Source organism: Hyperolius riggenbachi, chromosome 8 (genome assembly GCF_040937935.1).
Source record: "Hyperolius riggenbachi isolate aHypRig1 chromosome 8, aHypRig1.pri, whole genome shotgun sequence".
Lineage (NCBI taxonomy): Eukaryota > Metazoa > Chordata > Amphibia > Anura > Hyperoliidae > Hyperolius > Hyperolius riggenbachi.
In genome coordinates this window covers 17,427,972-17,451,793 of record NC_090653.1, presented here as the reverse complement: position 1 = coordinate 17,451,793, position 23,822 = coordinate 17,427,972, and the positions used below count along the sequence as shown (strand labels likewise).

The window sequence follows — 23,822 nt, the reverse complement described above, 5'->3', positions numbered from 1 at the left end:
TGGCGAACACTGAAATTGCGCCCCCTCGTCAGAGCTCCCTTCGCCTCTAAAAACAGCATCCTTTCTTGCGTACATGTGCTATGTAGGGCTGCTCAAATCCGAATCTGGGAGACACCCAGATAGTTCTATCTGGATATCTCCCAGTTACCTGTGCGGGGTGGGCGGGGGTGACAATCTTACCTGTCTGACGTCTTCTTTGTCCGTCCCTCGGCGCCTCCCACAATGCGCTCCACGTGCGTCACGTGATTACATACACTTCCTCCTTCAACCCGGAAGGAGGAAGTGTTTGTAATCACGTGACGCACGTGGAGCGCATTGTGGGAGGCGCCGAGGGACGGACCGAAGAAGACGTCAGACAGGTAAGATTGTCACCCCCGCCCACCCCGCACAGGTAACTGGGAGATATCCGGATAGAACTATCTGGGTGTCTCCCAGATCCAGATTTGAGCAGCCCTGGTGCTATGGTTGCCTGTGGTTTTGGCTTGGGATATTGCTGAAGTTACTTTTTGGGAAATATCTCTTATTCCTTCTCTGTCCTCTTTTCTATCACTAAGCCTAGTGCGCTCCTTACATACATAAATGAAGTAGCCATGTTCCCCAGATAACAGAAATAATTTAATCTGAGGTCTGAGAGATAGGGAGGCATGAGGACAGGCATGGCGGCGCAGCACAGGGACAGGCATGGTGGCGCAGCACAGGGACAGGCATGGTGGCGCAGCACAGGGACAGGCATGGTGGCGCAGCACAGGGACAGGCATGGTGGCGCAGCACAGGGACAGGCATGGTGGCGCAGCACAGGGGCAGGCATGGTGGCGCAGCACAGGGGCAGGCATGGTGCCCATGGTGCTGTGGCGCCCATGGCATGAGCCCTGCCTGTATCCCTCTACAGGTCCTTCTCAAAAAATTAGCATATTGTGATAAAGTTCATTCTTTTCTGTAATGTACTGATAAACATTAGACTTTCATATATTTTAGATTCATTACACACAACTGAAGTAGTTCAAAGCCTTTTATTGTTTTAATATTGATGATTTTGGCATACAGCTCATGAAAACCCAAAATTCCTATCTCAAAAAATTAGCATATCATGAAAAGGTTCTCTAAACGAGCTATTAACCTAATCATCTGAATCAACTGATTAACTCTAAACACCTGCAAAAGATTCCTGAGGCTTTTAAAAACTCCCAGTCTGGTTCGTTACTCAAAACCGCAATTATGGGTAAGACTGCCGACCTGACTGCTGTCCAGAAGGCCATCATTGACACCCTCAAGCAAGAGCGTAAGACACAAAGAAATTTCTGAACGAATAGGCTGTTCCCAGAGTGCTGTATCAAGGCACCTCAGTGGGAAGTCTGTGGGAAGGCAAAAGTGTGGCAGAAAACGCTGCACAACGTGAAGAGGTGATCGGACCCTGAGGAAGATTGTGGAGAAGGACCGATTCCAGACCTTGGGGGACCTGCGGAAGCAGTGGAATGAGTCTGGAGTAGAAACATCCAGAGCCACCGTGTACAGGCGTGTGCAGGAAATGGGCTACAGGTGCCGCATTCCCCAGGTCAAGCCACTTTTGAACCAGAAACTGCGTCAGAAGCGCCTGACCTGGGCTACAGAGAAGCAGCACTGGACTGTTGCTCAGTGGTTCAAAGTACTTTTTTCGGATGAAAGCAACTTTTACATGTCATTCGGAAATCAAGGTGCCAGAGTCTGGAGGAAGACTGGGGAGAGGGAAATGCCAAAATGCCTGAAGTCCAGTGTCAAGTACCCACAGTCAGTGATGGTCTGGGGTGCCATGTCAGCTGCTGGTGTTGGTCCACTGTGTTTTATCAAGGGCAGGGTCAATGCAGCTAGCTATCAGGAGATTTTGGAGCACTTCATGCTTCCATCTGCTGAAAAGCTTTATGGAGATGAAGATTTCATTTTTCAGCATGACCTGGCACCTGCTCACAGTGCCAAAACCACTGGTAAATGGTTTACTGACCATGGTATTACTGTGCTCAATTGGCCTGCCAACTCTCCTGACCTGAACCCCATAGAGAATCTGTGGGATATTGTGAAGAGAAAGTTGAGAGACGCAAGACCCAACACTCTGGATGAGCTTAAGGCTGCTATCGAAGCATCCTGGGCCTCCATAACACCTGAGCAGTGCCACAGGCTGATTGCCTCCATGCCACGCCGCATTGAAGCAGTCATTTCTGCAAAAGGATTCCCGACCAAGTATTGAGTGCATAACTGGGCATAACTCAACATAATTATTTGAAGGTTGACTTTTTTTATTTTAAAAACACTTTTCCTTTTATTGGTCGGATGAAATATGCTAATTTTTTGAGATAGGAATTTTGGGTTTTCATGAGCTGTATGCCAAAATCATCAATATTAAAACAATAAAAGGCTTTAACTACTTCAGTTGTGTGTATTTGAATCTAAAATATATGAAAGTCTAATGTTTATCAGTACATTACAGAAAATAATGAACTTTATCACAATATACTCATTTTTTGAGAAGGACCTGTAGATACACCTCTGGTTGTTGCTTATCTTTTAGAGTAGAGAGAGAGTTTTGAGCAGTGGCGTAGCTAAGGAGCGGTGGGCCCCGATGCAAGTTTTACAATGGGGCCCCCCAAGCACTCTATACGTAACAATTGATACGGCGCACCAAAACCTGCCAATGGCAACTACAGTGTCAGAGGTGCAAGAAAAGGATGGGAAACAGTTTGTTAAGGATTACCACTATAGATATCACCAATCTGTATTGGTGATATCTATAGTGGTAATCCTTATGATAAATAACAGCAGAATAACAGCAGAATAAGAAGCACTAGGCGGAGGTCCCTGCCCTTGCAAGCTTACAATCTAGCGCAGGGGTCAGGAACCTTTTTGGCTGAGAGGGCCATGAACGCCACATATTTTAAAATGTAGTTCCCTGAGAGTCATACAATAGGTTTCAAACTGGGACAGTGCGCATGCGCAGCAGAGGGCTCATGTCCCTGTTGCCATGGTGATGTGTATACAGTTGATCCGCCGTGCAGCGGAAGTGTCATACACATCGTCAAGGTCCAAGCAAAATAAAAAAGAGTTTCACTTACCTGGGGCTTCTACCAGCCCCATGCAGCCATCCTGTGCCCTCGTAGTCACTCACTGCTTCTCCAGTCCCCTGCTGGCAGCTAGTTCTGCTTCTACCAGCCCCATGCAGCCATCCTGTACCCTCGTAGTCACTCACTGCTTCTCCAGTCCCCTGCTGGCAGCTAGTTCTGCTTCTACCAGCCCCATGCAGCCATCCTGTACCCTCGTAGTCACTCACTGCTTCTCCAGTCCCCTGCTGGCAGCTAGTTCTGCTTCTACCAGCCCCATGCAGCCATCCTGTGCCCTCGTAGTCACTCACTGCTGCTCCAGTCCCCCGCCACCAGCTAGTTCTGCTTCTACCAGCCCCATGCAGCCATCCTGTACCCTCGTAGTCACTCACTGCTTCTCCAGTCCCCTGCTGGCAGCTAGTTCTGCTTCTACCAGCCCCATGCAGCCATCCTGTACCCTCGTAGTCACTCACTGCTTCTCCAGTCCCCTGCTGGCAGCTAGTTCTGCTTCTACCAGCCCCATGCAGCCATCCTGTACCCTCGTAGTCACTCACTGCTGCTCCAGTCCCCCACCACCAGCTAGTTCTGCTTCTACCAGCCCCCTGCAGCCATCCTGTGCCCTCGTAGTCACTCACTGCTGCTCCAGTCCCCCACCACCAGCTAGTTCTGCTTCTACCAGCCCCATGCAGCCATCCTGTGCCCTCGTAGTCACTCACCGCTGCTCCAGTCCCCCGCTGGCAGCTAGTTCTGCTTCTACCAGCCCCATGCAGCCATCCTGTGCCCTCGTAGTCACTCACTGCTGCTCCAGTCTCCCGCCACCAGCTAGTTCTGCTTCTACCAGCCCCATGCAGCCATCCTGTACCCTCGTAGTCACTCACTGCTTCTCCAGTCCCCTGCTGGCAGCTAGTTCTGCTTCTACCAGCCCCATGCAGCCATCCTGTACCCTCGTAGTCACTCACTGCTGCTCACATACATTTTTATGTGTTAGTGTAACCAGCATTGAACCAGCAACGCGTAAAAATGTATGTGTTAATGTTCCTGCACCAGCGCGAATGCATTAAAATGTATGCAATGCGGCCCGCCGACCTCCGAGGTCAGCAAGCTGCCAGCGGGGGACTGGAGCAGCAGTGAGTGACTACGAGGGTACAGGATGGCTGCATGGGGCTGGTAGAAGCAGAACTAGCTGGTGGCGGGGACCAGAGCAGCAGTGAGTGACTACGAGGGCACAGGATGGCTGCATGGGGCTGGTAGAAGCAGAACTAGCTGGCAGCGGGGGACCGGAGCAGCAGTGAGTGACTACGAGGGCACAGGATGGCTGCATGGGGCTGGTAGAAGCAGAACTAGCTGGTGGCGGGGGACTGGAGAAGCAGTGAGTGACTACGAGGGTACAGAATGGCTGCATGGGGCTGGTAGAAGCAGAACTAGCTGGTGGCGGGGGACTGGAGCAGCAGTGAGTGACTACGAGGGTACAGGATGGCTGCATGGGGCTGGTAGAAGCAGAACTAGCTGGTGGCGGGGGACTGGAGCAGCAGTGAGTGACTACGAGGGTACAGGATGGCTGCAGGGGGCTGGTAGAAGCCCCAGGTAAGTGAAACTCATTTTTTTTATTTTGATTGGACCTTCCCTTTAAGATACACAGTTGTACCTTCAGTGGCCACCTTTAAAGGTGGCCACTAATGGTACAATTTGCCAAACTATCATTTATGTATAATTCTTTGTATGTACGATCAGAAATAATCTTTTGGGACCACTAATAGGGAAAAATCCTCTAACTTAAGGTGGCCACTAACTGTCCAATTTCTAGCAAAAAATTGTTAGAGCGATCCGAAATTCTGATTGGATTGGTTGTAAATAATCTCCATTGATGGACACAATCGATTATGAACGAGTGAAACAAATGTCGTCCGATTGAGTTTTTGTCGAACCAAAATTTGGATTTTCTTGTTGGTTGTGATTGATAGGAAGCCAAGATTGGTTCGTTGATGGTGTAGTGAACGATGTATTACAATATTTCACTTCCGATCAGAATTTCTGATCGCTCGAACGATTTTTCGCTAGAAATTGGATCATTAGTGGCCACCCTAACCAGATTGATTGACTTGATCAGATAATCAGATCAATCTCCTTAATCTGATCGGATTGGGTAAGAGATTTTTGTCCATTAGTGGTCCCAAACAATAATTTCCGATAGAAGAATTGTTAGTAAACAATTGTTTGGCAAATGGTATCGTTAGTGGCCACTAACGGTCCAATTTCTAGCCAAAAATCATTAGATCGATCAGAAATTCTTTTGGTTGTTGGTTTCGGATTGGTTGTAAATAATCTCCGTTGATTGGCACAACCGATTAGGAACGATTATAAAAATAGTCGTCAGATTGGATTTTCGTCAAATCAAAATGTGGATTTTCTTGTTGGTTGTGATAGGAAGCAAAGATTGGTTCGTTGATGGTAATTCCAATGATTTTTCTTCCGATCAGAATTATCTGATCGCTCAAAGGATTTTTCGCTAGAAATTGGATAGTTAGTGGCCCCCTTTAGAATAATCATATAACCAATAGCAACCAGTAACCGCTGTCAGCAGCTGTCAGAATCTCAGCCCTCCCCTCAGTCCAGGCGGTCTTGTTTGCTGTAGGAAGCAGTTTATCTGTAGAGCGTCAGCAGGTGGGAAGACGGAAGGTCAGAGACTATCGGCGAGCGTTCTGAGCATGCTGGGAGTGATTACCAATCATAACGCACATTATCCTCCAGTTCTGGCTGCCGTCCCTTTAGTGTTGGCGCGTCTGCGAGCTTCCGTGGCCAATATCTGCGGCTGCCGGAATGGGGTATCGTTATCCCGTCATTAGGCCTGCGAGAGCGCGTTATGTGCTGGTGTGACAGCGGCTGATGGATCTACCGCCGAGGCTGAGCTACGCTGAATATCCCTCCGATCCCGGCCTGCTCCGTGCGCTCACAATTTCAGGGGAGATACAGCACAAATACAGGAGGATAGGACCACAATCTCGCAAATCGTAAAATTTAAAATACATATAAACACATACAAATAAGTACATTTCTCCCAGATGAAAATGAGCCATTAATTACTTTTCTCCTATGTTGCTGTTACTTACAGTAGGCAGTAGAAATCAGAACCACAGGGTTTGGACTATCCCATCTCCTCTTGGGGTTTTCTTTACTTTTTTTAAGAAGTATTTGGTGAATGGCAGTTGCTCCGTCCAACTGCCAAAAAAGTGTGCAGCGAGCAGGGAGGCTGGCCAGCATCTTCATATAAATCTTTTTCAGAGAGTGTCTTTACAGCATAAAGAATAAAGGCCATGCTGAGAATCTATCATGAAGAGATGGACTAGCCCAAAACCTGTCGGTTCTGTCAGATTTCTACAAACTACTGTAAGTGACAGCAAACTAGGAGAAAAGTAATTTTTGGCTCATCTTACTCTGGAAGAAACCTACTTCTTATTTGTGTGTGCTTATATGTATTTTAATAGTTGACATTTTTCGTGATAGTGGTCTTTTAGGGTTCCCAATTTATACAATTTCCTGATTAACCGTCCTATCTGATCATTGCCATCGATGGGAGATGATCTTTCAGGCTCTATTTCACAATAGAGGAGTAAATCGACCAAACAAAAAGAATCATTTTGAAATTTGGATCGATGGAATGGTCAAAAGAACAATCGTTCATTAACAGAACCATTAAAAGTACCCGAAGCGATTGACCGTATGGGAGATTGTACCATGAATGGAGACCTTTAAAGTGCATACACGCATCCAATTTTGATTGGCCAATGATTGGTCAATTTTACCTCCATGTAGTATGAGGGTTCACCTCGACAATCTGCTCATAGTATTCAATATTTGTTGGCCCTCCTACTACTTGGAGGTGGTAAAACTGAGCAGTACAATTGGATGTGTATGCACCCATAGTTGTATTGATTGGTCGATGAGATGCTAATCATTTTGAGTTGATATAAATTTGAGGTTAATTCTAGGCAGATATGTACAGCTTGGAATTGGATGAATCAAAATCATCGTCCTCGTTCGGCCCACTAATGGCTAAATAGATCAGCAGGGCTGGCAGGCAACTGGTATTGTTTAATAGGAAGTAAATCTGGCAGCCTCCATAGTCCTCTCCCTTTAGTTTTAGTCTTTTATGGCCATAATTGGGATTAGTGCTGACTCGGCATGGGTTAGAAGATCAGTAGGGGTATTCTATATCTTAATAACTACCTTAGCAAAAATTCCCTTTTCCAAATTTACCTCAAGACCAAAGCCAGATTTTAACTTTTTTAACCCCTAGGCCAACTTTTTTAGGGCTGCCCTTTAAAAACCTCCCTGGCGTTCAATTTTCCCAGGATTTCTGTGCAAAAAGTGATCAAATTTATTTTTCAAAACTTTTTTTTTCCCTGTAACTTGCCAAAATGTGTCAAGCAAGGGTCTAGTATACAGTGCAGGAGAGTATTGATGTGTATGCATGTTTATACTGTTCACAGCATGTTTTTATGGACGGACATTTCTGTCCATACCGCTAGGGAGGTTAATGTGCAGCCCTCCTCCATCTGTACAATCCTCAACAGCAGTCTCCTTCACTTATATACAGTTCTCTTGGGCACCAACTCCTTACACTTTTGAGATAAGAAAGAGGAACATGTTAGCCACGCCCCTGCCACACCCCTAGACATGCCCCATCACAACCCTAGTCACGCATACCATAAAGATTTCTTAAGAAAAATGTTTTATAATTCAGACCACACTGGTCCTTTCTATCCTGGTTCATTTTCCTTCATATTAGCATTTTAAAATAACTATAAATTTAAAGGATGGGATTAAAGATTAGAGAGTATTAAACACTTTTTTTTTAGTAAAATAATACATATATGTACACAGATCATCTTATGAGTCCTGAAAGAGGGACAAATGAGGAAGAAAGAGGGACAGAGTTCCCAAAGAGGGGTAGATGGAAGCTATGTCCTATCTCCATGTGTTACTTATTTGCAACCTCTCTATTGCATTTGCAGCTTCCACTTACATGTGTAGCAATCCCTCTTCAGCATCCAGCCGCCCTGTTACCAGCAGCCGCCCAAGGCCCTGGCCCTTGTAGCCATCCCAGAAAACCGGCACTGCTCCAGACTGTTCTCTGCATGTGAATGTTTGTGTACGCCACCGGTGAGCTGAGCCAAACAATGGCTCTCCCTGCTGGCGCTCAAATCCCCAGCAACGTGAAATATTCTCCCTCTGAGTCATTGCAACTTGGAGGGAGATGTAAACCGGGTTCCAGTGATCACCGGAGCCCCCAGTTACTCTCATACGCCCTGCGCAGTATAACATAACTGCTATGGAGCACCTAGTTTTGGCACTGATTGCCAAAACAACCTGTTTCGCTCTCCAGAAACAACCTGTTTCGCTCTGCATTCCACTGGAGCAGTGCCGGAGTACCGTGGTGTACAGGCTACAAGTAATGGGGAAATGTTTTTAAATAACAGACAACCCCAGATGGTGTACAACCCATTTTAGCACCCTCCAAGATTGTAGTAACTGCACTATGAAGTCCAGAGAACTGTTCAGTTAGGCCTGGGCCACACTAGCTCCGGGTGCGGGACGCATCCGCGGTCCGGGCTCCGATTTTCAAAACCCGGAACGCAAACGGATCCGTGATGCCTTTTTTGCAGCACACGTTTTGGATCCGCTTGCGTTTTTTGTTTTTTTTTTGCTAGAGGGGGTAGCAGCCAGGACGGGGGGCTGCGGGCAAAGCGGCGGCCAGGGGGGTCACATCCCCCCCCTTGCTCACCTGGGTGCCCCCCGTCCCCGCTCCCCCTCCAGCTCGCATATAATGTAATAATTTGTACCTAATGAAGTTCGGCGAGCCGGGCACTTCCGCCCACACCGCTCGCCGTCACTTCCTGCAATGTCGCCCTCTGTATTTCAGTGGGCGGCATCGCAGGAAGTGACGGCGAGCGGTGTGGGCGGAAGTGCCCGGCTCGCCGAACTTCATTAGGTACAAATTATTACATTATATGCGAGCTGGAGGGGGAGCGGGGAGGGGGGCACCCAGGTGAGCAACGGGGGGGGGGGAGGCGACCCCCCTGGCCGCTGCTTTGCCCGCAGCCCCCCGTCCTGGCTGCTACCCCCTTCAGCATGGCGGCCCCCTCCTTCACCATGGGACACTGGAAACTGATCCGTTTCCAGTGTCCCAAAATGTCAGTGAAGAGGGAGGCCCGTTTCCCCATTGATTTTCACTACCCGTACGTGTATACGGGTCCGTGAAAAATGCTGCAAGTCCGGACTCAGCGTTCCGGGTTTAAAAACGTATTCCGCGGATCGCACGCGGATACGTTTTTAACTTGAGTGTGTGCTGTTCCTATTTTTAACATTGGTATCCGTGGCTACGTTTTTCGTCCGGGACAAAAAACGTAGCTACGGATACGTTTTTAAATTAAGTGTGAACTAGCCCTAAGTCTTAGCATAATAATTCTTCAATTATACATTCCTCCTCCATATCTTCCCTTCTAACAAGTCTCCCGAACTTTTATGTGTTCATCTGTGAGCGTTATTAAACCCCTCATTTACATGGACTCCTTCGTAATATATATCCGCTATCGCTTTAATCCCCCCCACCCCCGCAGGCCGCTCCAGCTCTGCGCCCGAACGGTTAATGGCAGCCATAATTCCCCCGAAAAATATTTTTCTTATGAAATCATAACACGGTTACATTGCTCCACCGCCGGCCCTAAAAATCCCATTGGCCGCGGCGCTGTCTGCAGAGACTCCGCAATAGCAAAACTTATAAAATATATGGAGTGCGACCGGACAGTAAAAACCCAGAAATGGCGAATAAAAGGAGACTACCAGAGGAAGGGCTGAAACGCTGGGATTTTGCATACCCCCCACCCTTTTTTAGTTTTTTGGGTGATATAAATGTCAGCGCTGATGAGCGGCGAGTACCGTTAACCCTGTGTTTGGCTAGAGGAGAGGATATTGTCGCCGGCGCTCTCGTTTGTGATAAAATAGATTAACTCGCAGTGAAGATTTAACTAGGCCGAGACACGACAGTAGCTACCTAATGGAGCATATTGCTGTTAAGTAGACGCACGCTGATTACACGGCTGAAAAATGGGCCTGTTTACTTACAAAGAGGAGGAACGCGCAGCAGACGGTTCCTTTCTGGAGCGTCGCCGCGACCGTTAACGCAACCTGGTGGTGGGCCGGTGAACTGAACGGGCGATAAGAACGCATTGGCCTCGATTCATAAAAAGCTGTGCGATAAAATATTCTGGTCGTTAAAATACCGCATCGAGTATTTTAGACTTTTGTGTGTTAATTCGTAAAGATTTTCACAGCTGCCTTTTGAAGTTCGGTAAATTACCGCAGCCCATTAAGCGGGATCAGCAGAAGTGTGGAGCTGTCTGTCTTTTGTTACATGCTGTTACACGCAGTAAGAGGCCTGACATCTCTTTAGATGTACATGATTTGTTATACTGCCTCTGCTTGCTCTGAATCTCCATCCATTAGTCTTTCTTAACATTTTATCTAATTGTCACAGCTTAGATGAACTCCAAGAGACTTTACATATGTCATATTTAGGTAATTTTAGCCACTAGTTCCTCCGCATACACAGGGACGGATCTAGACCAAGTTGCGCCTGGGGCAAGGTCAGGTTTTGGCGCCTAAAGGTCAGGTTTTGGCGCCTAAACTGCCATTCATCATCCAAATTTTGCCGCCTTTTTAAGAATTCAACAAACTGCGCCTGGGGCAAGAGACCCGCCTGCCCCCCCTAGATCCGTCCCTGCGCATACACAGGAACTGAATGGGTTACACAGCTGAAGGGTTTCTGGGGAAACCTGTTTTGTTCCGATTCTCTGCTGGGCTGGCTGCCTGGGGCTAGAAAAGTTTTGTCCCGCTGGAGAAGCCTGGCTTGGCTCCCTTCTCCTGTCAGTCAGCAGCTGTCTCTGCTTTTGTAACGGTTCCCAGCACAGACTCGCAGAGATTTTGCAGCATTAAGACCTCACCAGAGGTGCTGGTAATTATTGTGGGTATTACCGCTTGTTGTAGGCTTTATGAATTGACATTTACTGACGTGTGTTGAAGTAATTACCGCACAAGTCTGTAATTTACCTCACTGCTCAGTAATTTCAGCTTTTCATGCGGTAACAGCCTTTATGAATTGACATCTTCCTAAGTGCTCGATAAAGTCAGCTGTTTTCTGCATTACCGCATGCAGTAATACGTTTTGAATTGAGGCTATAGTTAGAGTGACCAGACGTCCCGGATTGCCCGGGACACGTCCCGGATTCGGGGTCCGCTGTCCCAGGCTTAATGAGGTCCCGGGAAACGTCCCGCTTTCAGCAGCGGGACGTCCCGGCCTCGGGACTCTGGCCACTCTCTCCTCAATGAACTGGCAGCGGCGTCTATAGACGCCGTGCCAGTTCATTGCCCGCAGCCCCGCTCCAGCCTCCTCTTCCGGTGTCTGTTTCCGACACCAGCAGGCGAGCAGGGCTACGGCAAGATGGCTGCCGGAGCCCTGTACTGGAGACCTATTTGTGTCACTAGTACAGGGCTTCGGGCGCCATCTTGCCGTAGCCCTGTCAGCGCGGGAGACCAGAGCAGGAGGAACAAGACGGTCCCGGGACGGAGCAGCGCGCCAGAGGCCGGACACTTCTGCCAGGTGAGTAAATGCTTTCTTTTCCAGGTGAAATGTTTGCCCGCATTGTTTCTTTTCCAGGTGAAATGTTTGCCCGCATTGTTTCTTTTCCAGGTGAAATGTTTGCCCGCATTGTTTCTTTTCCGGTGAAATGTTTGCCCGCATTGTTTCTTTTCTGGTGAAATGTTTGCCCGCATTGTTTCTTTTCCAGGTGAAATGTTTGCCCGCATTGTTTCTTTTCCAGGTGAAATGTTTGCCCGCATTGTTTCTTTTCCAGGTGAAATGTTTGCCCGCATTGTTTCTTTTCTGGTGAAATGTTTGCCCGCATTGTTTCTTTTCCAGGTGAAATGTTTGCCCGCATTGTTTCTTTTCCGGTGAAATGTTTGCCCGCATTGTTTCTTTTCTGGTGAATTGTTTGCCCGCATTGTTTCTTTTCTGGTGAAATGTTTGCCCGCATTGTTTCTTTTCTAGTGAAATGTTATTGTTTGCCCGCATTGTTTCTTTTCTGGCGAAATGTTTGCCTGCAGTGCGTTTCTTTTCTGGCGAAATGTTTGCCCGCAGTGCGTTTCTTTTCTGGCGAAATGTTTGCCGCATTGCGTTTCTTTTCTGGTGAAATGTTTGGCCACAGTGCGTTTCTTTTCTGGTGAAATGTTTGCCCGCAGTGCGTTTCTTTTCTGGCGAAATGTTTGCCCGCATTGCGTTTCTTTTCTGGCGAAATGTTTGCCCGCAGTGCGTTTCTTTTCTGGCGAAATGTTTGCCCGCATTGCGTTTCTTTTCTGGTGAAATGTTTGCCCGCAGTGTGTTTCTTTTCTGGTGAAATGTTTGGCCGCAGTGCGTTTCTTTTCTGGTGAAATGTTTGCCCGCAGTGCGTTTCTTTTCTGGTGAAATGTTTGCCCGCAGTGCGTTTATTTTGTACTGACATGTTGCCCGCATTGCGTTTATTTTGTACTGACATGTTTGCCCGCATTGCGTTTATTGTCTGGTGAAATGTTTGCCCGCATTGCGTTTATTTTGTACTAACATGTTGCCCGCATTGCGTTTATTTTGTACTGACATGTTTGCCCGCATTGCATTTATTTTATACTGACATGTTGCCTATTGCGTTTATTTTCTGGTGTCCGGGGTAACTGTTACTGCATTTATTATTTAATGGTCATAGATGGCTATGTTTGCTGCTTTGTGGTTACGGTATACTATTAGCATCACACAGTTTCTGCACACCCATGATACAAAGTCTCGTTTGTCCGCATCATGGCGTAAACACTGCTTTCTTATGCCTCGCTGTTACATCATTACGTTAGCTCCGCCCATACAATGTCATGGCCACGCCCATTTTTTCGGCGCGGCGCGCGCCGCAGCCCCCCTCCCCCAGTTTTCGCCGCTACGTGCTCCTCACTCCTTCCCACTTTTCGCCCCCCCCCCACGCCCCCCCCCCCCCCCCGTCCCAGGTTGGACCCACAAAAATATGGTCACTCTACTATAGTGTTCATCTTTCCCACCTAAGGAGGTCACTCACTGGGGTATGCTGAATGTAGCAGCCTGCTGAAGCTGGACCCATTACACGGAGGGAAGCTACCAGCCCTGACTACTGTAATACCTGCTTTGTGACTACCTACTAACAGACTTTCTTCCCTCCAGTCTATACTGACCTTGGTGCTTGACTTGCCCACCACCTCGCTCCTCCTCTGCTGCTCCTCTCAGTCAAGCTCTTCATTGGCTGCCAATTAACCAGAGGATCCAGTTCAAACTCCATTCTGCACACAACCTTCGTCTGTCCTCACTTTCACGTATACAGGAGTTCTCACAAGCCTCTCTGCTCCTCTGGAATTCCCTCCCAAAACACATCCTTCACTCTCCAAGCTGAACCCGAGATGTGAGACCTATGGAGGCTACCCTATTTATTTCCTTTTAAACAATACCAGTTGCATGGCAGTCCTGCTGATCTCTGACATCAGTAGTGTCTAAAATCACACACCTGAAACAAGCATGCAGCTAATCTTGTCTGATTTGTCATAGACATCTGATCTGCATGCTTGTTCAGGGGCTATGGCTTAAAGTATTAGAGGCAGAGGATCAGCAGGATAGCCAGGCAACTGGTATTGCTTAAAAGAAAATAAATATGGCAGCCTTCAAATTCCTTTCCCCTCGGGTTCTCTTTAAAGAGCACTGAGCAGCGTTTTTTTTCCCCGTAATGGTGTGTGCTGCTGGGGTGTGTGGGTTTGGGTAGCACCATTACTTACCTATAGGGTGCTGATCCTCTGTCCCCCCGCACGGTGTTGGAACGTCCATCTTGTTCTCCTGACCACCGCTTGTGCTGACATTAGTCATTCCCGGCGGGGGTCGCACACACACACTGCAATGCATGCTAATGCCAGGAGATATAGTCTGGGAGATGAGTATAGCTCTGTAACCGGACTACGTCTCCCAGCATGCATGCATGTGACTCTGCCTGATGAAGCTGCCGTCGGGAGAAGAAGATGGAAGATCAAGAATGGGTCAGGAATCAGAGGACCAGCACCCCGTGGGTAAGTAATGGTGCATATTCCCCTTCCCCCCCGACTCCTGCACCCACAGCGGCGCACACCATTAGAAATCTCCCTTTATTGGGAGGTTTGTTTTCGATGAAGAAAATAAACTGCTTAGTTCCCTTTACACAAACCCTTAAAACACCTTTTCAGGCAAGCATACAATCTATCGTAGGCCATTCCTCTTCAGCCTCTAGCCAAGATGTTTTCCTTGCAGAATATGATCTAATTACTTACGCACCAACTCTGGATTAGCACCTTAGGTACTGTCCAGCCCCTGGGAACGCACTTGTTTGAATTGCGTACTTTGTCGCAATGCAGAAAACACATACAAAATAGCACGTAAAGAATATCTTCTTTACACTATCTACTTTATAGAGCGGTATCACACAAATCTGGCACATTTGGCTCCTGGACAAATTGGGTGCCGCTATGGACCTTTATTAAAACTATTGGCAAAGTACTCCAAAGGGGAAATCCTTTTTTGCAGGGTGGGAGGGTCAGGGTTGGGGATGTGTTTTCCTTCAAATTTTGAAATTTGGTGCCCAATAATTCTAAATTTTGGTGGCACAGTTCAGGTGCCTAGCAGCACACAACTTGGTGCCCAGTAACTGTAATTTTTGTGCGGGGGTTAGGAAGGCTGTTTGTATGGGGGGGGGGGGGGGCAGTTAGGCTTCCGGAAATGTGTTTGTGAGGGGGGGGGGACAGTTAGGGATAGGCATCAGGAACATTGAATGTGCGGTGGGGGTGATTAGTCATCAAGAAGGGTGTTTGTACATGGGGGGGGGGGGGGGGGGGGCAGTGGCGTAGCTAAGGAGCTGTGGGCCCCGATGCGAGTTTTACAATGGGGCCCCCCAAGCACTCTATACATAACAATTGATACGGCGCACCAAAACCTGCCAATGGCAACTACAGTATCAGAGGTGCAAGAAGGGGATGGGAAACAACTTGCTAATGATTACCACTATTCAAAGTATCTATAGAAGTGATTATTATGAGCACAGGACCAATAGAGAGCTAATACTGTAGTTGAGGGAGGGCCCTTCGGGGCCCCGATGCGGTGGCTACCTCTGCACCCCCTATTGCTACAACCCCTGGGGGGGGGGGGGGGGTTAGGCGGGGTGTTTGTGCAAGGGGGGGGGCACAGCCTGTTAGGCCTTAGGAAGGGTGTTTATGCGGGGAGGGGGGCAGACAGGTTCAAGAAGGGTTTTTATGCAGTGGTGGTGGTTAGGCGTCATGGAGGGTGTGTGTGCGGTGGTGGTGGTTAGGCGTCAGGGAGGGTGTTTGTGTGGTAATGGTGGTTAGGCGTCAGGGAGGGTGTTTGTGCGGTGGTGGTGGTTAGGCGTCAGGGAGGGTGTTTGTGCGGTGGTGGTGGTTAGGCGTCAGGGAGGGTGTTTGTGCGGTGGTGGTGGTTAGGCGTCAGGGAGGGTGTGTGTGCGGTGGTGGTGGTTTGGCGTCAGGGAGGGTGTGTGTGCGGTGGTGGTGGTTAGGCGTCAGGGAGGGTGTGTTTGCGGTGGTGGTGGTTAGGCGTCAGGGAGGGTGTGTGTGCGGTGGTGGTGGTTAGGCGTCAGGGAGGGTGTGTGTGCGGTGGTGGTGGTTAGGCGTCAGGGTGAGTGTTTGTGCGGTGGTCCTGGTTAGGCGTCAGGGAGGGTGTGTTTGCGGTGGTGGTGGTTAGGCGTCGGGGAGGGGGTTCGGGTTAGGGGGAGGGCTCCGTGTTGAGAGTAGGGTTACTGTAGGTTTATCTATTAAAATATCTGTAACATTTACTGATATTTTACAATTGAAAATTAAAATTAACACTTTGTCAGTTTCCCTGCACCTGATTTTCCTGGGCACCCCTATTTCACGTACGCCCGTAGAACGCTACGCCCCAGCAGGGCGCGACCACTTGCTGTAATAAAAGAATTACGCTACACGCTATAAACAGAATGTTACACCCCCAACATTGCCCGGCCACCAGTCATCATCAGAGCACAATTCCCTTATCCGCAGAGCTGATCGATCAGAATCCTCTTCTCTCCCCGCAGAATTTCTACACAAGCACATTGTTCAATATTGCGAATTAAATCTAGCTTTTCAAGTACAGCCCTTCGCTCTCTCGCTCGGTTATTTAAATGTAAAAGGATATTTCAATCTATAGATTTCACACTCTTCTGGGGTTTAGTGAATTAGCAGTGGCCTTTTTACATCCAGTTTGTCCTGCAGGAAATAAGGGTCGAGAATCGTTCGCATTACGGAGAATTATATAAATTAGGCGCAGACGGTTAAGCGTTGGACGAAGCCTGTTCCTCCGACCGCCTCCAATTAATAATATTTTATCTGCTTGAATGACTCCCGTTTAAGGATTGCGTATATTGGCGCTGATGCGATTTCCGGGGCTTAATAGACCCTCGTTTAGTTTGTTTAGCGGCGGACGTGAAAATGCAGTTGGCAAACTCTCCCCAGCTGTCCATTCAGGCGGCCATTACGGATAATGTGATGGAGAAAATTGCATTTCGCAGTGGCAGATATCCAGCGCTGAATGTGAGCTGGGGAGCAGCAGACGGCATTAATACCACTGAAGAGACGGAGGAACATGACAAAGAGGGGAATAACCGCGCCATTCTTATTTCCTGCGCACGTTAAAGAGGTTTCTTTACAGCTCCGCGACAATGGCGCGTCTCAGCGAGAGGGAGCCGGCCGAGGATTCTATCTGCTCTCAGAAAATATCCGTGGGATAAGTACCGGGATAAGCGATAGTGTTCAGTCCGTGCCATGGGCCGCCAGAATGTGAAGAATGAGCAAAATCGCCTCTTAAAGTGAACCCAAAGTGAGGGCAATATGGAGGCTGCCATATTTATTTCATTTTAAACAATACCAGTTGCCTGGCAGTCCTGCTGATCTTTCTGGTCAGTAGGGTCTAAATCACACACCAGAAACTAGCATGCAGCTAATCTCTCTCAGACTTCTCAGACATCTGATCTGCTGCATGCTTGTTCAGGGGCTATGGTTAAAGGAGAACCTGAACTGAAAATAAAAAGTCAAACTTAACATACACGGGTCATACTTACCTCCTGTGTAGTCTACTCCTCAATCTCTTGTTCCTCTCCTGCATCCCATTTGTCCGCTGTGATCAAGGGAATTCTTCATCCTCCATTTTAGAATTGGCAATTACCCCATAACAGCTTCCTGGTCACCACACTGTTACACTGTAATATCACCCGCCTGAGCCATAGAGAAACATGGACATTACCTTGCACATTCAGTTGTAACTGACAGCTGCTGATATATAACTGACAGCAACTGGTATATTTCAGGTCTGACAAAATATTGTCAGAACTGGAAGGGATCACTGTAAAAAGAAAATGGGGCATGCACAGTAGTTCTGCGCCTGCGCAATCCGCTCCGGCCCACGTGGCGGTGATTGACAGCGCCGCTCGCGCATGCGCAGTAGTACCGGCCGACCTGGAGGTCGTTCCGACGTCATCACCGGGGACCAGGACGGACCTGCGGCGAACGGCTGCGGGGAGAGCTGCGGCGAGGGACATGCTGGGAGCTTGGGGCTGGAGGAAGCCCCCGGTAAGTACCACTTATTTTATCCTTTTTCCCTTGATGACTCCCTGATGAGGAACTGTAGGGAAAATCGTAACATTTAAAACACATACAAATAAGATGTACGTTTCTTCCAGAGTAAAATGAGCCATACATTACTTTTCTCCTATGTTGCTGTCACTTACAGTAAGTAGTAGAAATCTGACATTACCGACAGGTTTTGGGCTAGTCCATCTCTCCATAGGGGATTCTCAGCATGGCCTTTATTCTTTATACACTCCCTGAAAAAGATTTAGACAAAGATGCTGGCCAGCCTCCCTGCTCTCTGCACACTTTTTTGTCAGTTGGACAAAGAAACTGCCATTCACTAAGTGCATTTTGAAAATAAAGAAATCCCTGTGAACCCCCCACGAGGAGATGGGCTAGTCCAAAACCTGTCGATTCTGTTTCTATTACTTACTGTAAGTGACAGCAACATAGGAGAAAGATAATTTATGGCTCATTTTACTCAGGAAGAAATGTACTTCTTAAATGTATATGTTTACATATATTTTAAATTTTAAGATTTTTGCGACAGAGGTCCTTCAAAGTACCACAATGCGGCTGAGAAACTGTAACCTAGATCGGGACTATTTGCCTCGGAAGAAGCTCCTATGGAGCGAAACGGCCATCGGGCATAGATCAAGTGCCCTGTACCCACCGCTATCCGTGTGATAGAGGTACAAATACAATAACATTTCTATAGCGCTTTTCTCCCATAGGACTCAAAGCGCTTAGGCTCTCTCAGATTCAGTAGTTAGTAGGATGAAGTATTCACACAACAACAAAAGTTATATTTCTGCAAATGCCAAACTGAACAGGTGGGTTTTCAGTCTGGATTTAAACACGTCCAAGTGTGTCATATTATGTACAAATTAGTGCAAACTGGAACAGAACCAATCGTATGCATTTCCTGTGAATTCTGATTGGCCCAATTCACACACACACTATCACCAAGGAGAAAGCTCAGGACAAAAAGTGATTTGCATATGGGCCCAGGAGCGCTTCTTTCTGTTTTGTCATTTCCTCTTATGGTGGATGTATTATGGTAGGCTTTATGGGCCATCATTGTTAGTGTATATGGAAAAATAACTTGCGGGTTCTCTTCTTAATACTAGCTGCCCTCTTCAGTTTCCGTCACATGGGCTTCCGACGAAGTGGTTTTTAACCACGAATTGCATCAGGCCCTACCATGGAATTGTCAGTTGGATCTTTACACATTTACTCATTACAGCTTCGCTGCTGTGTGTACTTGTATGTTTCTCAGGGTCGGTTCTGGACTAAAACAAATATGATGGTGTTACACAGTGGGCATGTGCACAACAAAATTATAATTGCAATCACTAGTGCTTAGCGAATTTGCGATTTTCAAAGAATTTTTGAATGAATGAACGTTTTTGCACATTCATTCAAGTTGAATCCCTCCCAAAAATTGCTACATGCAGCGGGTTTGCAATTTTTAAAAAAAAATCACAACGCTGCTGTGGGAACACCCTCATAGGGTTACAGTAGCCAAGCGCTATTTTAGAGCTTTTATATTAGTGCTTTAAAAGATTTTGGTTAGTTTCTGAATTGTTTGTTACCTTTACTGTTTTTTTTCTAGTTATTCACCAGCCTCAATTCTTGTTGTAGATGTAATTGTCTGTTTTTTCATAAAGCATTTAAATTAAAAAAAAAAAGTTCTTAGTTCTTAAAATGGGCTTAAAAAGGAACTCCAGTGAACACTTTACTGTTGGCAGGTGATGTAGCTGCTGCATGTTTTTTGGCAGTTGGAAACAGCTGTAAACAGCCATTTCCCACAATGCAACAAGGTTCACAGACAGGAAACTGCCAAAAGTTTGAACTTTTCTTGTGGGAGGGGTTTCTTGTGGGAGGGGTTTCACCACAATATCAGCCATACAGCGTCCCCTGATGGTCTGTTTGTGAAAAGGAATAGATTTCTCATGTAAAAGGGGGGTATCGGCTACTGATTAAGATAAAATTCAATTTCTGGTCGGAGTTTCTCTTTAAAACCTCACTATATTCTTGTCTGTATATTACAGTAATTTAATTCATGTGTGTATGTTGTGTTTCTGATCATGTGCTTTTCACCCCGCCTAGGAACGGATCCAAGATAGCCCCTCCCCCGCTCCCTCCTTAGAGGACGCCCAGCGGCCAGGAAGTCGGGCCTCCTCGCATCAGAGCAGTAGCGTCTCCAGCTCACCCTCGCAGCTCGACAACCTAGCCGATCGCGTCGGTAAGTAGCCTTGGCGAGTGTGTGGACTCTGGGGTTGGTTGGCAGTAGTGATGGTCATGTTTAGGAGACCTCATGGAGAAGCATGTGGTCAGATTGGTGAGACTGATCATGTGCTAAAAACCGGCTGTGATCACCACAAATCAGAGCTTTGCAAATCCATCAGCTGATCAAACTGATCACAAGAGACTTGCATATCTATCACCTGACCACACTGATCACATGCTTCTCCATGACTTCTCCTAGACATGACCATCACTAATCAGAGACTTACATATCTATCACCTGACCACACTGATCGCATGCTTCTCCATGACTTCTCCTAGACATGACCATCACTAATCAGAGACTTACATATCTATCACCTTACCACGCTGATCACCTGCTTCTCCATGACTTCTCCTAGACATGACCATCACTAATCAGAGACTTACATATCTATCACCTGACCACACTGATCACATGCTTCTCCATGACTTCTCCTAGACATGACCATCACTAATCAGAGACTTACACATCTATCACCTGACCACACTGATCACCTGCTTCTCCATGACTTCTCCTAGACATGACCATCACTAATCAGAGACTTACATATCTATCACCTGACCACACTGATCACATGCTTCTCCATGACTTCTCCTAGACATGACCATCACTAATCAGAGACTTACACATCTATCACCTGACCACACTGATCACCTGCTTCTCCATGACTTCTCCTAGACATGACCATCACTAATCAGAGACTTACATATCTGTCACCTGACCACATTGCAGGGCCGGATTACCGACCAGGCAACAAAATCAGTCGCTTGGGGCCCCATTCAGAGTCAAAGGGGCCCCATCAGCACATAAACCAGCCCTCTCTAGGGATGCTCATTCGGATTCCGCGGAAATACAATTTCCGAAATTCCGATCGAAAATTGCATTTCCGCATCGGAATGCGAAAATCGGTAATGCAAGTGCGTTAGGGAAATTTCCGCCCGGAAATCGCGGAAATTCCGCCCAAATTTAACATCGATTTTCTCAAAAACTATAAGGTCTTTTTGAAAAATTTGGTGTTTCTAGGACTTACGGGGGCTTTGCTATTAACCGCTAAAGTCGGTGGATTTTTACTGTAATGTAAAATGCAGAAATCTGCATCTGCCTATTTTCTGCATTTACATTACAGTAAAAATCCGCCGACTTTAGCGGTTAATAGCAAAGCCCCCGTAAGTCATAGAAACACCAATTTTCAGGGTTTATTAAACCGAATCTTGTGAACAAGATGCAAAAAAAAAAAGTTTTCAAAAAGTCCTTATAGTTTTTGAGAAAATCGATGTTAAAGTCGGGCGGAATTTCCGCGATTTCCGGCGGAAATTCCGCATTGCAATGCGGAAATTGGTAGCGGAAAGCGGAATCGGTATTGGCAATGGCGGAATGCGGATTTACCACGGAATCGGAAATTGGCATTTCTGACCATCCCTAGCCCATGGCTAGGTGGCTGGATGGTATAATGGTTAAAGGGACTCTGTGCAGTGCAGTAACTATGGAAAGATGCATATCATTTTAAAGCTCTCTTTCTCCTCTTTCCAATGATATATAAACCGCTGCCCTATGCCTTTTAGATTTCGCTATTTTCGCGATCGAAATCGCGGCCACAGCAATCGACAATAGCAAAAACTAAAAGACGTACGGTGGCAGTTTATCTATCATTTGAAAGAGGAGAAAGAGAGCTTCAAAATGATATGCATCTTTCCATAGTTACATTGTATTACACAGGACGACTTTTCTCCAAAGTCGGCAGCTCGATTCAGCACAATGCAATGAAATATAAGGAACCCAGGGGGATATAATTACAAACATCATGCTGGTAGGTGTGAGGATGTAATTAATTAGTTGTGGGTATGCTTAAAGGCATACCCGCAGGCACTGCTCGGAGTCCCTTTAAGGGCTCTGCCTCTGACACAGGAGACCAGGGTTCGAATCTCGGCTCTGCCTGTTCAGTAAGCCAGCACCTATTCAGTAGGAGACCTTAGGCAAGTCTCTCTAACACTGCTACTGCCTATAGGGCGCGTCCTAGTGGCTGCAGCTCTGGCGCTTTGAGTCCGCCAGGAGAAAAGCACGATATAAATGTTATTTGTCTTGTCTTGTCAAATGATGCCGTGCGCTGCTGATTGTCTTGAGAGCCAGGCTCTCCTCCTAGGTCCCCCTCCTGCTACTGTGCGCTCTGCCGCTGCCCACTCCACCCTCCCTTCCCACAGAGAACCACAGCTGCAGCAAGAATGATAGCAGCAGATGGCAAACGCTCACTCACCTATCCATGATCCAAGCAATAGAGATCCCGTCATCTGAAACCCATCTGTCTCTTCTACAGTGCAGCCGCTCGCTCTGAACTTCCTGATTCTCAGATCAGACATGAAGTAGGAAGTAGTAATAGTAGTAGTAACAGAGCGGCAGCACTCTAGAGGAGACAGATGGGCTCCGGATGACGGGACCTCTATTGCTTGGATCGCAATAGGTGAATGTGATTCATCTGGTGCTGTCATTCTCCCCCGCTGCGGCTGCCTTCTCTGCTGGACTATCCTATTCACTGGGATGGAGGCTGCATGGTGGCTGTCTAGTTTGGGAGGAAATCGGTTTTTCGGTGGTGGGGGTGGTTATGTAATTCTGTCTGGGGAACGGCTTCCGGTTTGGCGGTGTCCATAGCTTTCTGCTATTGCCAGGCTGGAGATGCAGGGGGAAAGTGATGCTGCTGTGATATCTGGCGCCCTCTTCACAGGGGTGCCCCAGCTCCTGAGTGAAAATGTCCCAGCCATTCATCACTCACTCTGCATTTTGCTGCTGCTATTCCCTGCATTGTGCACTCACAGAGGAAAGCGGGCTGTTCCCATAGCAACCAGTAGCTCGGCTGCCCCGGTGTGTACGGCATGTTGCTGTGCAGCTGCATCTTCTGATTCTATTACGACATGATGGGGGGCCCAAATCAGTTAATTTGCTTAGGGCCTCATTTAGCCTTAATCCGGCTCTGCCACACTGATCACATGCTTCTCCATGACTTCTCCTAGACACGACCATCACTAATCAGAGACTTACATATCTATCACCTGACCACACTGATCACATGCTTCTCCATGACTTCTCCTAGACATGACCATCATTAATCAGAGACTTACATATCTGTCACCTGACCAAACTCATCACATGCTTCTCCATGACTTCTCCTAGACACAACCATCACTAATCAGAGACTTACACATCTATCACCTGACCAGACTGATCACGTGCTTCTCCATGAGCTCTCCTAGACATGACCATAACTAATCAGAGACTTACATATCCATCACCTGACCACACTGATCACATGCTTCTCCATGACTTCTCCTAGACATGACCATCACTAATCAGAGACTTACATATCTATCACCTGACCACACTGATCACATGCTTCTCCATGACTTCTCCTAGACATGACCATCACTAATCAGAGACTTACATATCCATCACCTGACCACACTGATCACATGACTTCTCCTAGACAGACAGGCTGTCCAAGCAAATCATGTCGCGATCTAGGATAGCTCGTTCTCGTTAATTAGCCCTGATTCTGGGCATCACACTGGCCTCGTGGGCAAGCACCAGAGACCCCATGGAGCATCTGGATGCCAGAAGCTTGTGGAAAGTGCTGGTAATACTAAATGCATCCGCTTAATAAACGTAGATTACAAAAAAGTATATTGTGGAGTTGTAGTGAAGATAATGTAGTGAATATGTTAGGGAGTCTTGCCCAAGGTCTCCTCACTCAACAGGTCCTG

The 23,822-nt window shown here is 47.3% G+C and overlaps 1 protein-coding gene across 5 annotated transcripts in view; it reads left to right on the top strand.

Moving 5' to 3' along the window:
* DACH2 (dachshund family transcription factor 2) overlaps positions 1–23,822 on the top strand; it is a 535,913-nt gene that overhangs the window by 390,644 nt on the left and 121,447 nt on the right. For all 5 annotated transcript variants that reach the window (XM_068250013.1, XM_068250015.1, XM_068250012.1 and 2 more), the window contains one exon: positions 19,893–20,028. In XM_068250013.1, the coding sequence (XP_068106114.1) occupies positions 19,893–20,028 (136 nt within the window). The remainder of the gene's footprint in view (positions 1–19,892; positions 20,029–23,822) is intronic.